This window comes from Phacochoerus africanus, chromosome 14 (genome assembly GCF_016906955.1).
Source record: "Phacochoerus africanus isolate WHEZ1 chromosome 14, ROS_Pafr_v1, whole genome shotgun sequence".
NCBI lineage: Eukaryota > Metazoa > Chordata > Mammalia > Artiodactyla > Suidae > Phacochoerus > Phacochoerus africanus.
In genome coordinates this window covers 60,632,624-60,648,712 of record NC_062557.1, presented here as the reverse complement: position 1 = coordinate 60,648,712, position 16,089 = coordinate 60,632,624, and the positions used below count along the sequence as shown (strand labels likewise).

The 16,089-nt window shown below is 62.5% G+C and overlaps 1 protein-coding gene across 1 annotated transcript in view; it reads left to right on the top strand.

The window, feature by feature from the left end:
• Positions 1-13,511, top strand: part of USP22 (ubiquitin specific peptidase 22) — a 32,860-nt gene extending 19,349 nt beyond the window's left edge. Inside the window, exons 3-13 of the mRNA XM_047756670.1 lie at positions 1,108-1,221; positions 3,224-3,325; positions 3,655-3,824; positions 4,776-4,923; positions 5,843-5,948; positions 6,833-6,991; positions 7,993-8,119; positions 9,253-9,344; positions 9,950-10,012; positions 10,485-10,634; positions 10,881-13,511. Of these exons, the coding sequence (XP_047612626.1) occupies positions 1,108-1,221; positions 3,224-3,325; positions 3,655-3,824; positions 4,776-4,923; positions 5,843-5,948; positions 6,833-6,991; positions 7,993-8,119; positions 9,253-9,344; positions 9,950-10,012; positions 10,485-10,634; positions 10,881-10,923 (1,274 nt within the window). The 3' untranslated portion in view covers positions 10,924-13,511. The remainder of the gene's footprint in view (positions 1-1,107; positions 1,222-3,223; positions 3,326-3,654; positions 3,825-4,775; positions 4,924-5,842; positions 5,949-6,832; positions 6,992-7,992; positions 8,120-9,252; positions 9,345-9,949; positions 10,013-10,484; positions 10,635-10,880) is intronic.
• The last annotated feature ends 2,578 nt before the right edge of the window (positions 13,512-16,089 follow it).

The window sequence follows — 16,089 nt, the reverse complement described above, 5'->3', positions numbered from 1 at the left end:
CAGCTTTTCAGGGTTCATCCGTGACGTGTCAGGCCTACTTTGTGGTTGCAGAGTAGTTCCTGGGGCAGCTGTTCCACAGTTTGCTCATCTGGTCAGCCGCTCGTGTACATTTGGGTGTCTGTCTTGGGTTTTGAATAATGCTGCTGTGGATGATGACGCTTGAGGCTGCGCGCGCGCGTTTGTCTGTTCAGGGCTGCACCCATAGCGTGCGGAAGTTCCTAGGCTACCGTTGCAATCCCCTGTAGCTGCCAGCCTACACAGCCACAGCAACGCGGGGTCCAAGCCGAGTCTGCGGCCTACATCATAGCTCATGGCAACGCCAGATCTTTAAGCTGGTGAGCAAGGCCAGGGATTGAACCCCTGTCCTCCTGGATACTAGTGGGTCGTTACCGCTGGGCCACCGTGGCAGGTCTCACGTAGGAGTTCTTGTGCTGACATGTTTTCATCCCTTCTGGGTACAGGCAGACCTCGCAGACACTGTGGGTTGGCTTCTTAATGAAGCAGATACCTCCATGACGAGTCACGCAAATTTTTTGGTTTCCCACCGCACTTAAAAATTACGTTGACAGTGTGCTGTAGTTTGTTAGGTGTGTGATAGCAGTATTAGGTCTTTCAAAGGGTGGACACCTCAGTTGACAAGTACTGTATTGCTGGAGTTCCCTGGCGGCCTAGCAGTAAGGATTCAGTGTTGTCACTGCTGTGGCTTGGGTCTGATCCCTGGCCGGGAACTTGCGGGTGCTGTGGGTGCAGACCCCCCAAAACACCCTTTTATTGCCGGAAAGGGCTGTCGTGTGAGCCTCAGCAGATGGTCCCTGATCCCACAGCTCCGCACAAATGCGGTGACGATGGAGGTGTCGCAAGTATCGTGAGAATTGCCGAGATGTGACAGCGCCTTTTAAACAGCGTGTGAGGTGTGGACGGGCCTTCTCAGGTCCCTCGGCCCCTGGCGGGACCCCTGGGGCTTCTCAGGTTCAAGGGCTGCAGGTTCTCGGGGGTGCGGGGGGTGCAGACGCGAGACGCCTCGGAAGCTGGGTGGTTTGCTTTGTGTCCTGAGGCGGCGTCCGCTTTGGTCTTCGGTAAACGTGGTGTCTCCCTCTCTGTCCTCAGCCATCGAGCTTGTGTACGGCGGCGTTTACTGCTTCTTGTGCCAGGACTACATCTACGACAGGGACATCGAGGCCGTCGCCAAAGAGGAGCAGCGGAAGGCTTGGAAGATGCAAGGTGCGGCCTCAACTGAGCGCTCCGCGCCCCCGGCCGTCCGCACGGCGAGCCGGGGCCCGGCTCCAGGCAGAGGCTGCGGGCTCTGGTCTGGGAGTGAAGCGCCCCGGCTGCCCCCGCGGGGTTGGGGTGCCGCCCCCCCCTCGGCCCGGAAGCCCCTGAGCCCCGCGCTCGCTCGGGGCCGGCGTGGGGCCCTCCTGGAGGCAGGCCGGGTCCTCCGCTGCATCGCCAGCCTCGCCCCTGCCACGTGGAGTCGGGGCGGGGGGGCTGGAAACCCCCAGCGTCTCCTCCCCGCCTGGTCTTGCTGTTGACCAGCCCCCACCCGGGGACCCCTGGACTCTCACCTTTAGGACGAGAGCTTCTCCTGGGGCCCCCATGGCCAGGGCACTGGCGGGTTTGGGGCGCTTGTCAGGGACGGGGCCGGGCCGCAGGCGGGGGCCGCCTGTCCCGCGGGAGCCATGGTGCCCTGCGGGCCCTCCGGCCCCCACGGCTGCGGCAGACGCTGTCCGCGCCCGGCACACAGTCAGGGGTACGCGCGTCGCCTAGCTGCTTGCTTGCTTCTGTCTTTTTTTTTTTGCTTTTTAGGGCCGCATCCACGGCACATGGAGGTTCCCAGGCTAGGGGTTGAACCAGAGCTGCAGCTGCCGGCCTCCACCACAGCCACAGCAACGCCGGATCCTCAGCCCACTGAGCGAGGCCAGGGACCGAACCCGCAACCTCATGGTTCCTAGTTGGATTCGTTTCCACCGCACCACGACGGGAACTCCGCACCCCCCCCTTTTGTAATGATTTTTATTTTTTCCACCTCAGCTGGTTTCCAGTGTTCTGTCAGGTTGTGCTCCACAGCAGGGTGGCCCAGTGACACACACTGTGTACCTTCTTTTCCTCACATCACCTCCGTCGTAAGGGGACCAGATGTAGTTCCCAGTGCTGTACAGCAGGATCCCACTGCTTGTCCACTCCAAAGGCCGTGGCTTGGACTCTCACACTAAGTGAAGTATGTGGGAAAGAGAGAGAGAAATGCCACATGGTATCGCTTATATCTGGAGTCTGATCTACGGCACAAACGAACCTCTCCACAGAGAAGAAAATCGGGGACGTGGATTACAGACTAGGGGTGGGGGGGTGGATGCAGGCTGCTTGCTTTCTTGTTCATTTATTTCTTTTCGGTTGCCCCGATACTTTTCCTTCTTCGTTCTCTTTTGCTTATTTTGTTCTCACTTCTAACAGACGGCCGTGGGCCACGGCAGCAGTCGCAGGTACACAAAAGCCCGATGGACTGTGACCATGTCCCACCTAGGAGAGCTGTTGCTGGTACAGCGGGTGTGCACACCCAGCATCTGGCCTGCACTTTTTTGCCTTAATTGTTCTGCTTTAATAGCGCCTCACGTGAGATCTTAGAACAGGAGAGACAGTGCTGGTCACAGAGCTGGTTGGCAGATCTTCTCTGGAGAACCGTCTTGTGAGCTGAGCCTGGGGATGGGGGAGCAGGCAGCTGAGTCTCAGGACGTTACTTCTTTGCGCGGAGCGTTGAAACCTCAGGGACGCGTGTCGGAGTCTTTCCGAAATCACGCCTCGATTCCACCTGCCCGCAGGTGGTGTGGCTTTTAATTGTTGTTATGCAGAAATCTGGGGTCCATGGAGCCAGGGTCTTGGGAGCAGGCTGTGTGTCGGGGGGAGAGTGGCTCGTGGCAGTCTTGGCACAGTTCCGGGCTTCGCTGTGTCTTTCACCGGCCCCTCTCGGGTCTGGCTCCTTCACAGGAGGGTCCTCTGCCTTCCTGCCTGGTGTCCCCGTGGGTGCTGACGCCGCCGTCTGGGCTCCGGGGCCACAGGCGGGGGAGAAGGGGGCCGGGGCGCTGCTCTCCTGTCCCCCGAGAAGGCAGCTCGGTCATGGCCCCGGCTCCGAAAGACGCTCCCTGATCGTCTGTGAGGCGCTTTCCGCGAGCCCGGTGCGCGGCCCCCCCTTGACGTGCACTCCGCCTGACGGCACCTTCCGTCCGCCCAGGCATCGGGGAGAAGTTCTCCACCTGGGAGCCCACCAAGCGGGAGCTGGAGCTGCTGACCCACAACCCCAAGAGGCGCAAGATCACCGCCAACTGCACCATAGGTGGGCCTGGGCTCGCGCATCCTGTGGGCAGCTGCAGGTCAGGGTCCTGGGCAGAGGCACCTGTGAGCGGGTCCCCAGGCCTCCTGAGGCGGCGGCAAGTACGCACTTGGTTCACCAGTTTGTCAGGCTCCTCTTTGGCTTCCCGTTGTCACCGAACACCTTGGCGCTGCCATCGCAACCTCGGGTCCTGGGGCGGGGGACCTCCCCCCCCCCCCCGATGTTTTATAGGAAAGCGGCGTAAAACTGGAGACCTGCCCGTGTCCTGCCTCGGGGGGCGGGGTGGGGGCAGCGCCTGCCCGCAGCGCCGTCAGCCCGCCCTCCCGCGCCAGGTCTGCGGGGCCTCATCAACCTGGGGAACACGTGCTTCATGAACTGCATCGTGCAGGCGCTCACGCACACGCCGCTGCTGCGGGACTTCTTCCTGTCGGACCGGCACCGCTGCGAGATGCAGAGCCCCAGCTCCTGCCTGGTCTGCGAGATGTCATCGCTCTTCCAGGAGGTGAGCCCGGGGCCGCGGGGGCCAGGACCCCGGGGCGGGGGCCTGTTTCACAGGTGCCTCGACAGTGGCATGCACGGGATTCCCAAAGGGGCTGTCGGGGAGGACTTGGCAGCCCCGGGGTCTAGTGGGGGTCAGCAGCGGGCGAGGGTCCAGCACGACACAGAGGGCGTGTGCCCTGCTCCGTCCGCAGGGTGGGCGGGTTCCTCTTCTGTGGCCCGACCTTGGGATCCTGCTTCTCTCGGGGCGCCTGTGTTGAAGTCAGGTTCTGTCTGACGGCGCGTAGGCTGCCCTGAGCCACGCGCGTCCACGTACCCCGAGCCAGCCCCGAGGGCAGGACTGCACTCCGCTGCAGCCGCCCGCCACCCCGCAGGCCTGGCTCCCGCCCCCTCGGCCGCTAGGAGGCCCAGCAGCTCGTCAGGCGTCCACCCGCAGGGCCAGCAGCCTCAGCCTGGCCTGACTGTGTCGGGACCCTTGTTGCGCCCCCGCGTTTCTCTCGGGGCAGCGGCTGCCCGGGGCAGGGGCGAGAGCAGGGTACGCTTGGTCCACGCTCGTCTGGCCGCAGAGCCGGGTTGCTCATCGCCAGGCCCGTTTCAGGAAGAGGTGGCGAACCGCTGGCCAAGCCTAACGAGTTCCCCTACCGGAACCTGCCAGCAGCTGCTGGGGTTGGTTTTTTGGCCCGAGTTTATTAAGGTACAGTTTACACGCAGCAAACATCACCTTTTTGTGCATGTATTTGTTTTGACAAATGTTTGTCCCACTTCATCCCTCTGCTCACCTCTGGGAAGTGGATGGTGGGATAGAGAAAAGTAGGTGCAGACTCAAAAACTCCAAATAAAAACGGAGCTGAAGGAGGAGAGGCGGCGGCTTGTCCGTGGAGCTCGCTGTGGTCGGAGGGTCTTGCTCGAGCTCCACGCCCAGCGTCCAGCGCTCGCTCTCCTTCTCTCTGAGCAGTTTTACTCCGGGCACCGGTCCCCACACATCCCGTACAAGCTGCTGCACCTGGTGTGGACGCACGCCCGGCACCTGGCGGGGTACGAGCAGCAGGACGCGCACGAGTTCCTGATCGCGGCCCTGGACGTCCTGCACCGCCACTGCAAAGGTGCCCGAGAGGGTCCCGGGGCGGGGGCGGCCCCTGTCCCCAGCGAGCTGTGTCCACAGCGAGCTGCTTGGTGCGTCTTGAGCGGGGAACGTCGCGTGGTGTCTACGCTGACCTCGCCAGGGGTGGGGCAGCAGGGTGGCCTCTGACCCTGAGGACAGGGAGCTGCGTCCTGGGCGCCTGGTTGTGGCGAGCCTGGCCGTCAGGATGCCCTGGGCTGGTCAGGTCTCCCGGCCCCCAGCACAGGGAGGGCCGTCCAGCCAGGCCTGCCCTGCACGTGGGTCGTGACCTCAGGTGACTTTCGGCCGGTTTTTCGTGGCATCTTTTTGTGTGTTTCCCGTATCCTGACTTTTTGTGCCCAAGGTTGAAATCCTTCTGGGGTCTTCTCTCCTGTCTTTCCAGACAGCTGCTGTCAGAAGACCCAGCGGCCGTCCTGTATCCCTTGTAACAGTGTAGCTTTACGTGACTTTACACGGGCCCAGACAACACCCCGTGCCCTGCATGTAGTTGAGCCCGGGCCCCGCAGCACGCGTGTGTGGTTGTCCGCCGGCCGGGTGTGTGGGGAGCGTGTGCCATCGGGGCTCTCGGATGCCCAGGGCCGGAGCTGACAGGGATGGGCAGGGGTCCTGCAGGGCTGCCTCCTAGAGCAGGGACCCCATTCTGTCTGGTCCAGGAGCAGAAGGCTTCTGGGGGCTTCTGGCCAGAGTGTCGGCCCCCCGGTGAGAAACTGTTGCGTTTCCACTGGAGAAGAGGGCGTCGCCTGCCTCCCCCGTTGCTGCCGGCAGACGCGTTCCGGGTCCTGGCGGGTGGTGGGGAGTCCACGGGAGGGGCACAAGGAGGAAACGGGACGCACGCGGCCGGCCCTCCCCGCCGCGTGGGAAAGACGCCTCGGGCCGGGATCACAGGGCTGCGGTCTCCCCAGGTGACGACAATGGGAAGAAGGCCAACAACCCCAACCACTGCAACTGCATCATAGACCAGATCTTCACGGGCGGGCTGCAGTCCGACGTCACCTGCCAGGTGTGCCAGTAAGTGCCTCCCACCGACGCGGGCCGCCTCAGACCCGCCTGCTCCTGTGCCGCCCGCTGCTGTCACGGGGCTGGTCACGGGCCGAGGTCGAAGGGCTCAGACCCCGGTGCCCCAGCCGGGCCTTCTTGGTGCGGCGTCGGGTGCCCTTCAGGGGCGGGGGCCTCCCCCAGGCTGCTCTGACCTCCCCCACGTCTCCGCTTCCCACGGGTGTCCCTGGTGGTGGTTCCGCACTTGTGTCTCCGTTTTCTCGGGAGCAGCGTCCCTCGTCCTGGGCTCGGCTTTGACTCCGGGGGGGCCGAGGGCCTGGCTGGGGAGGTCATGAGCCCTCCTTCCCCTCAGGCCCTCCCTGCTTTTTCTTCCTCTTCGGTGTGTTGTTGTGTTTTTAAAAAGCCCTGGTCGTCCACTGAAGCTACTCCGAACCTGTGGTGAGCGGGCCCTGCAATTGGGAAGGGGCCAGGTTCCCGTGTGACGCCGCCTCCGAGACGAGGGTGCTCCGGGCCGCCGACCGAGCAGGGTCTGGACTCGGGGCGTCTTGTCCCGTGGGCCTGTCTGCAGCATTTCCCTGCCGGGGCTCCTCGGGTGGAGTCGGCTTGTGAGGCAGTGCGTCGCGTGCCCCGGACGGCGGCTCGCGGCGAGGCCTGCAGCTCCCAGCTCCTGGGCCCGAAGCCCCCGGTCCAGGCGCTGTGGTCGATTCCTCAGCGGAGGCCCAGGAGCTTGTGTTTTTCCGCAGTTCCCGGAACAGCCGTGCTGATCTTTGGGGCTCGGAGGCCGTTGCTGCAGGGGCAGCCTGGCCGTGGGTGGTCTGCGCGCTGTGCCCCTGGCCCAGCGGCGTCCTCGCTCTCCTGTCATCCGTGCCCACACGTCTTGTCTCTTTCGTTCCCAGCGGCGTCTCCACCACCATCGACCCTTTCTGGGACATTAGCCTGGACCTGCCTGGCTCCTCCACGCCCTTCTGGCCGCTGAGCCCCGGCAGTGAGGGCAGCGTGGTGAACGGGGAGAGCCACGCGTCGGGGACCACGACCCTCACGGACTGCCTGCGGAGGCGAGTTACGGAGGAGGGGGGCCCGTCTTTGCCTCCAGGCTGTTCAGGGTGAAGTCCAGCAACGCCAGAGCCTCGACCCACTGTGCTGGGCCGGGGTCAAACCCTCGCTTCTCCAGTGGCCTGTGCGCTGCAGTCGGATCCTTAACCCACTCACCACAGTGGGAACTCCCCGAATCTCATTTTTTTTTTTTAAGTAACCTTTTTCCTTTGAGATAATTGACGTTTTGCCTGCAGTTGTAAGACGTAACCCGGAGAGATCCCACGTGCTCTCTACCCGGCTCCCCCAGGGGTAGCATCCTGTAAGGTGAGAGCACAGGATCAGAGTCAGGCCAGCAGCATCGCGCAGTCCCTGCGGGGTCCCTCACAGCCACACCGCCTGCCCACCCACCACCACTGCCTCCTTAGCTCCTGGCAGCCGCAGATCTGGTCTCCATTTCTAGAAGTCGCACATTTCAAGATTTTTTTTCCCCCCTCATTTTTAGGGCCACCTCGCGGCCTATGGACGTTCCTGGGCCAGCGGTTGAATCGGAGCTGCCGCTGAGGTCTCTGCCTCAGCCACAGCCACACCGGATCCTTAACCCACTGAGCGAGGCCAGGGATTGAACCCGCTTCTTCATGGGGACAATGTTGGGTTTCATAACCTGCTGAGCCGTAGTGGGCACTTTAGACTTTTCACTTTTAAAAAAGTTTTAAGAAATTTTGTTTGTTTTTTGTCTTAGGGCCACACCTGCAGCATATGGAGGTTCCCAGGCTAGGGGTCCAGTCCAGGCTGTAGCTCCCTGCCTACACCACAGCTCACGGCAGCACTGGGTCCTTGACTTACTGAGCGAGGCCAGGGATTAAAGTATATCCTGATGGATTCTAGTCGGGTTTGTTAACCACTGAGCCACAACGGGAAATGAAAGAAAATATTTTTTAAAGTGCTGAACGTGATAAAATAACCTTTCACCCCGACCTCTCCATCCCTCTTTCCTGAAATTGCATTTTTCAACGCACGGCAGGTTTACCAGACCCGAGCACTTGGGGAGCAGTGCCAAGATCAAGTGTAGCGGTTGCCACAGCTACCAGGAGTCCACCAAGCAGCTCACCATGAAGAAGCTGCCTATTGTTGCCTGTTTTCATCTCAAAGTAAGTTCCACTGGCGTCTCCAGGCCGGGGGGGCGGGGGCGGGGGGGCAGCGGCCGGAGTAGGAGGGGGAGGACCTGCAGCTGTTTCAGGAGTTCCCATCATGGCTCAGTGGTAATGAACCCAGCTAGTATCCACGAGGTTGCGGGTTCAATCCCCGGCCCTGCTCAGTGGGTTAAAGGTCCAGCGTTGCCATGAGCTGTGGTGTGGGTGGCAGACGTGGCTCGGATCCAGTGTTGCTATGGCCGTGGTGTAGGCCGGCAGCTGCAGTTCAGATTTGACTCCCAGCCTGGGAACTTGGGTATGCCGCAAGTGCAGCCCTAGAAAGGCAGGAAAGGGAAAGAAAGAAGAGCTGCTTCGTGAGGAAGCCGGGGTGAGTTCCTCAGGGCGGCGTTAGGGTTTTGCTCCTCCTCCCTGCGCATCCCGCAGGCCCACCGCAAAGACCCTCCGCTCCCGTCTCGTCCTGGCTCGGGCCGGCCTCTCCCGGGAAGGCCGGCAGTGGGTGCGAGTCGCGAGCTGTGGGTAGCGTGTTGCAGGAGGTTTCGCAGCAGAGGTTGCGCATGTGCTGGTTTTGGACATTTGTCAGGTTTTGTGTATAAATCATTGTCTCTGTTGCTTTTATTTTGTGACCTTTTAAAGACCTAAGACAGGAGTTCCCGTTGTGGCTCATCGGTCACAAACCCGACTAGTACTGATGAGGATGGGGTTCGAGCCCCGGCCTCGCCCAGCGGGTTAAGGATCTGGTGTTGCCGAGAGCTGTGGTGTGGGTCACAGGTGCGGCTCAGATCCCGCGTGGCTGCGGTTGTGTCGTAGGCCAGCAGCTGTAGCTCCAGTTCAGTTCCTAGCCTCGAAGCTTCTATGCGCCACCCCTGTGCCCCTAAAAAGGAGAAAAGGAAGGTCCTGGCCGGCAGGTCTGGAGCTGGATCTGCAAGTGTCTGGTCTGGTGTGTCAGTGCCCCCCACACCCCGACTGCACCCCGGTCACGTCCCAGCATTTCGTGCTTGTGGCGGCTGGCCTGAGCCCATGGGTGCCGTGGCATGGGTGGAAGCTGTCCCTGGGCTCTGATGTGGCCGAGGCAGCCTAAAAAGGAAGGGGGGCCGCGGAGACACCGCTTCCCTCCTCTCCCGTTTCTGCAGCGGTTCGAACACTCGGCCAAGCTCCGGCGGAAGATCACCACCTACGTGTCCTTCCCGCTGGAGCTGGACATGACCCCCTTCATGGCCTCCAGGTCTGTCCCCGGCCCAGGGGGGGGTGGGCGCGCGGGGTGCTGCCAGGTCCCTGGTGGGGCCACTGCATCTGCTAACGCCAGGCTGTCCTGACTCAGCCCGAGACCGTCCCCGCGTGAGGGGGGCGCTCCTGCGGGGGGGGTCTCCACACGGGGTCGCAGGGCAGCGTTGCAGCTGAAGGCACAAGCGTGGAGCACAGAGCAGCAGTGTGACTTTGCCCTTGGAGAGTTCGGTGGCCTTGTTTCGGAGTCGGTGTGTCGCAGAGCACTTAAAACGGACCCTCCCCCGAGGCCAGGAGAGTCTCTCATGAGCGAGGCTGCCGTCGAGCACAGCTGCAGGCTGGAGGGTCAAGCGGCAGAGACCCGTCCCCAGTCCTGGAGGCCGGCAGCCGGAAGTCGTGGGGCAGGGGCCGTGGGGCCGGGCCCATCCCGGCTCCGAGCCTCCGTCCCGACGCTTCACGCCGCCGGCCTGGGCCTGGGTTTCCTCACGGGCCGCGAGGGTGGAGTTGGCAGGACCAGCCGCGCCTGGCACGGTGCTGGCATCATTTCTGCGGCAGGCCTTGCGTTAATTGTGCTACACGATGCTGCGTCTCCGCCCTTTGTTACAGCAAGGAGAGCAGGATGAACGGCCAGTACCAGCAGCCGACGGACAGTCTCAGTAACGACAACAAGTAAGCGGTGCCTGTGTGTGTCCTGGCAGCTGGAGCGCGAGGCGGGCTGTGGGCTTGTGGTTGGGCAGGGGTGGCCAGAGCGTTGCCCGGCTGCGTTTGAGGGGCCGTTCTCGTGCTTTTGGCGGCTGGCCTGCTTCCTGGCTGGGGCCTCCCACCCTCTGACGAGTGGCTCGTGCGCCCGCCCTTCTGCCCTGGGTGTGGGGTCCCTGCTCCTTCTCTCCCATCCTTCTCGTTGGCGGGAGGAAGGAGGGCAGAGCGGCGGCGGTGTCCCCGGCACTGACCCTCGGCCCCACCGCCTCGCGCCGGGGCGGGGGCTGAGCCCGGTCCCCGCGGCCTCATCCGTCAGCGCTCGTTCTGGGCCCTCGCTGTTGGTCGGTGGGCTGCTCCCCACACACGGGCCTCTGAGCGTGGGGACCACGGTCTCGGGAGCTGGTGGGATTGAGGGAACCTCCCTGCCGCCCCCCCAAACCAGGTACTCCTTGTTTGCGGTGGTCAACCACCAGGGGACGCTGGAGAGCGGCCACTACACCAGCTTCATCCGGCAGCACAAGGACCAGTGGTTCAAGTGTGACGACGCCATCATCACCAAGGCCAGCATTGAGGACGTGCTGGACAGCGAGGGGTGGGTGTGCTGGCCTGCGTCCCGCGGGGTCCCCGTGGAGCCCGAGTTTGAGGAGACAGCCTTGGGGCTGCAGGGAGGCGGGGCCGGGAGTTGAGGCTGGAACCTGGCCTGGGCGGCAGCGGCAGGCGCAGACCTTGGGCCGTGTGGGTGGGGGCGCTGGTGCTCCCCGCTGGGTCTCTGCTGCCCGGGGCCTGCGTGCTCGGCCCCTGGTGCCGCAGGGCGTGAGCTCCTGCTCTCTCCCCCCAGGTACTTGCTGTTCTATCACAAGCAGTTCCTGGAGTACGAGTAGCCGTCAGCTGGAAGCCCCCCAGAGTGATCCAGACCCCCCGCCCCCGCTTCCCGCCGCCCGCCAGATGCCCCCAGGGCCCCGGCTCCCCTGCAGCCTGGGCCCCCAGGAGGCGGCCCCAGGAGTGCCCAGGACGTGGTGTTCGGACAGTGGGCTGGAGGTGGGCCGGGTGCGGGGGGGCCTGGGCCGTGGCTCCTGCTTCTCGCGGGGGCGGGGGTGGAGGCGCCAGCGTTTCTCGTGGGTCCAGAAAGCAGGCAAGTGGAGGGGGCGGCCCTGGCGGGGTCTGTCTCTCTGTCAGTGTGTCGTGCGTGGCGCGGGCTTAGGCACGGGAGCCCCGGAGCCTGTGGGGCTGGAGGCGCCGGTGGGTCTGTCCCGCAGATAACTTCGCGCCACCCTGCATGCAGGAGGCCGCCTGTGCCCTCCCGGCTTTCTAGGAATAGGCGTTTTCTTAGGCTCCTCTCTTTCTTTTTCTAACGGTGGGTCTCATAGGCGTAGTGGTAGTGACGTGAGGGTTTGCTGATCTCATGCTGACACTGGGTTGTCTTCCCTTTGCCCTGAGTGAATCTTTCTTTTTACTTGGTGCTGTTTTCGTTGCCCCCGCCCCTGGTCGGAGCGCCCGTGTCCTGGTCGACGCTGGCGGGCGCAGCAGGCACGGTCCCCTTCGTGCTCATCCTTTAGTGAGTGAAGGTGCGGAATTGGCCTGTCTCCCTTCCTCGTGTCTCCTTTCCGGCCGCCCGGCCGTCCTGAGAGCTCTCCTGCCGCGTCGTCCAGTGGGCACTGCATCCGGCCTTTTCTCTTGGAGCAGGAGGCGCGGTGGGGCTGGCGCCTGGGAAGGGTGGGTGAGGGGCAGCCACAGCGTCACTGTCCCTGGGGGTTGTCTGCGTGTGGGGAGTGACAGGCCGGAGCCCCAGGCAGGGGGCATCCTGGAGCCAGTCTGCCCTGACCCGCGAGGCTCCTCCCGGAGGGGCTGGGCCGTCGCAGGGTCGGCAGACCTCCCATCAGGGGCAGGCAGTAGCTGTTTGGGGCTGTGGACGGTGCCGTCTCTGCCCCAGGTCCCACGCAAGTGAGCGAAGCTGTGTCCCAGTAAAACCTGGGGGGGACACGGACCTTTGAATTGCACATGCTTTTCAGACCTCTCCAGGTTTTAGGCTCGTTTGCTACGTAGGGTGAGCACACTGTCCTTGGCTGCAGGCCGCACACAGGCCGGCGGGGCCCAGGTCTGGCTCCTCGGCTGCTTGCGTTGCAGGCGCCGAGTGGCTGCTGCTCCGTGCTGAGGTGCTGGGGTCCAGCCGCGGGGTCACCATGTAGGGCAGAGGCCTGGGTTCAGGTTGTGCTTCAGTCTGCCTTGTGTTTCTACATTCAGGGAACACAAGCCTTAAGGCCTGTTTGTCAGTACCCAGAGGCATCCTCAGAGAAGCGTGGGCAGGTCCACTTTCCACGTCCTCATACGTGGCCACAGGTGGCCCGTCTGCGTGTGACTGCAGGGCGGGCTCCCCTGGGCAGAGGTCTGGCGGGGCTGGCCCTTGGCTGATGGTGGCTGCAGGCTCTGAGTCCCGGGGCTTCCTGCCAACCTGTGGCCAGTGCATTTCAGGGGCGTCCCCCGGGCAAAGCGGGGACAGCCGTTGTCCTGGTCTCGGGGTTTCTGGCAGGTCTCCCGCAGTCTGGTCACCCCTCTGCCCGCTCTGTCCCTCCTCGCGCCCCTTCCCCGCCACCCGCTCGTGTTGAGGGCTCAGCTGCTGCAGGAACGTGAGGGCTGAGGAGACAGGCCGCGTCCTTTCTGGACGTCCTGTGGAATGCGGACATCCAGGGGAATCCTCTTTTTCCCGGCGCTGGTGGTGTGGGCGCTTCCTCTCTCTGTGCTGCTGAGCTTCCCCTGTGACCGGAGGCGCTGCGGGTGGGGGGTGCTCCACCCCCCGAGCCGTCCGCACGGAGGTCCGCCTTTGATTTCGCCTCGTCAGGAACCCCATGGACTTGGGATTTGTTTTCTTTCAGTCCAGCTACTAAATAGAACGGTCTCCGGTCCTCGTAACCACGCCATGGGGTGGCCAGGCTGTCCTGGGTGTCCGAACACTGAGTCACCAGCCGACCCCTCCCACTAGCGTGTCTGCCACGCAGCTCTTCCCAGGGAGGCAGTGGGCCTTGCGTCCTCAGTGTCGTGAGTGGGGATTTTGACCAGCAAGAAGCTGGGGGAGTGGCCGCGGGGCTGGGCCGAGTGGGTCCGGAGCGGGCATGGGCAGCCTCCCTCGGGCCCTGGGCCCCTCTCCGCCACCTCCAGCGCCCCGCTGGTGCCGGGACGACCAGATGCCGCCTCCTGCAACATCTTTCCTTGTGCTGTTGTACTTCTGCTCGTGTGGATGCTCGCGTTGTGAAATTGCTGTTCTTTTGAGAATTCCAGTGACTGTTTCGTTTACTCTCACTTTGAAAACAAAAGTCGTGAGAAGAAGATTCCAGTGATTGTGCTGTGGACTTTATCACCGAGCTGTTCACGCCTCCCTTGGCCTGTCGAGTTGAGGGGACGTTCGATTCTGCTCTTTCTTTAATGGCTTGTGGTCTTTCCTCTGTTACAATAAAGCTACATTTTATTCTGAAAACCCGCCTATTCTCCCCTTAGCGCCTCCAACAGCCGAGGAGAGGGGCTGGGACCAGTTTGTTTCCCACCCAGACCTGCCCTGGGGCCGGGACGTCCCTGCTGCCTGCATTTCCTCCTTTTAGGGGCAGGATGGTGACAAGTCCAGGACTTGGATTACTTCAGAGTGACCTGGGGAGTTCCCAGTGTGGCTCAGCAGAAATGAACCCGACCAGGTTCCATGAGGATGCGGGTTCCGTTCCTGGCCTTGCTCAACAGGTTAGGTATCTGGTGTTGCCGTGAGCGGTGGTGTAGGTGGCAGACGTGGCTCGGATACCCCGTTGCCATGGCCGTGGTGCAGGCCGGCAGCTGCAGCTCAAATTCAGACTCTAGCCCGGGAACCTCCATATGCCACAGGTGTGGCCCTGAAAAGCAAAAATAAATACATACATACATAGAGTCACTTGAGGGCCGTCTTCATTGATTGATTTCATTTGCCATGGCTGTACCCTAGGCGCGTGGAAGTTCCTGGGCCGGGGATTGAATCCAAACTGCAGCTGTGGCAACACCGGATGCTTAACCCACTGCACCAGGCTGGGATCGAACCCGCCCCTCCGCAGTGCCCTGAGCTGCTGCGGTCAGACGCCTCACCCACGCTGGGGACTCCAAGCGGAGTGTTTTAAATGCAGGAACTGTCGCCAGAGCGTGATGCCGAGACGTGCCTGGGACGTGGTGTGGGGACCTGCACCCGCAGCGAGCTCCTCCGGAGACGAGGCGATGGTCGGAGAGGCGCGTGGCCAGGGGCAGCCCCGTGCCGTCTGCGCCTGGCCGTGTGCCAAGGCTGGCCTTTCGTCTCTGAAGCATCCTTTTGGGCGCCTTTGTCACAAGGCCCTTTAGTGTCCTTTCACGGAAGCGCCTGTGAATCCTCCTGGGTTCCGGAGTACCCACCCTGTCCCCAGCCGTGTCCCCTGCAGGAGGCTTCACTCTGGGGTCTCAGCCTTTCAAACCAGAGTTTTCAGGCCGGGAACGAAGGCCTGTGCTTGGGTTGGTGAACGTCCACATCCCGCCCCGTCCTCCATCCTGGGACCCAGAGCTTTGGCCGCAGGTGGTCAGCTCACTGGTCTTTGGTTAAGGGCGTTTGGTTGTCCTGGAAGCCGACCTTCATGCCTTCAGAAGTGGCTGTGTGGGTGCAGGCCCCTTGCCACGTGTCCCGTTCTGTGCTTGGGGGCCTGACCTGGCGTTGGTGCTGACAAGCGGGGCCCGCTCCACGTCCAGAAGATGGGTTTCTTTTAGAGGCGGCCAGCCTCTGCCCTCCGTGCACTTGACCTGCCAGCAGGTGGCTGACTGGTTTTTGGCAGTGGAAAGTGACATGGCCCCGGGGGGTTTTCTGCTCGGCTCTCACCTGGTGGGCACCTGCCAGGCATTAGGAGTTAGCTGGTGAGGTGGGGTGAGGACTGCAGGTGGAGCCGGTCTGGCCCCCCGCCGTCTTAATGGGCCCTTTGTTCCTGCACCCACACCTGCCATCTGGTATTTGGTCTTGCTGGTGGCAGGTGTCCCCTGAAGGGCTGCCGGTGAGCACAGTCTGCCCGTTCTGAGAGGTCCCTTCCTATCCAGGTCTTCTGTCTGGTCTTTCACACCTGTTCCTTCCAAGCCCTTCACCATCTGGCAGAGCCGTCGGCCTCTCCCCCTAAGTCGGCATCGGTCAGCGCTTTTGGCTCAATCTCAGTTCAGACAAGGTGGGTGGCCAGACTCTCCTTCACGCAGCAGAGACATCCCATCGTCCCCGTCCTGTGGGATTGTCCCCGGCACCTGGTCCCAAGGATGCTTGAGGGGCCGAACAGCCGGTGTGGCCCTGGAAGAGTGAGCCACCTGCTCCAGCTGCACCTTTGGCCAAGCCGTGTCCACTGCTGTGCACACCCAGCCGCGGGCCCCCCAGGTCGGCAGCACAACACTTGGGTTGTGTGGTTGCGTGTCTGTGGGTGGGGGTGGGGGCGCCTACGGGGGAAGATGGATTTGATGTGCTCGGAAGGGCAGTGCCATCATCCCCTTGGGTCCCTGCTGGGATCAAAAGAAAAGGGCACCTCAGCTGTGGGACAACATCAAACATTTGGACAGGTGACAGCCAGCAGTTGTAAGGGAGTTTCCTTTCGGCAAAGCGAGTTAACGACGAGTTGTCACCGCGGTGGGGGTTGCTGTGGCTCAAGTTCGATCCCTGGCCCGGAAACTTCCACTTGCTGCAGGTGTGGCTGAGGGAAAAAAAAAGAAAAATCAACCTACAGATCCGAACATCTCAGAGAACCCCGAGCAGGATAGATGACAAAACAAATGTACTCACAGCAAGAGACTCCTAGACACGTCACATTCAAACTGCTAATAAAATGAGATGAAGGGAAAAGAGTGACGATAGGAAGTAGAGCGTCTGTCTTGTCAAAAACTGAGCCTGAGAGTGGGGCTGCATCTCTGAAATACGGGGAGGGAAACAGTGGCAGCTCAGAATCTGCACGCCCCCAAAACCCCTCAAAAGTGAGAGAAAGACGTTCAGGGCAAAGGAACAGTATTCACCACCTGCGGACTCTGCCGCGGGAAGGAGGCAGAGCCGCACG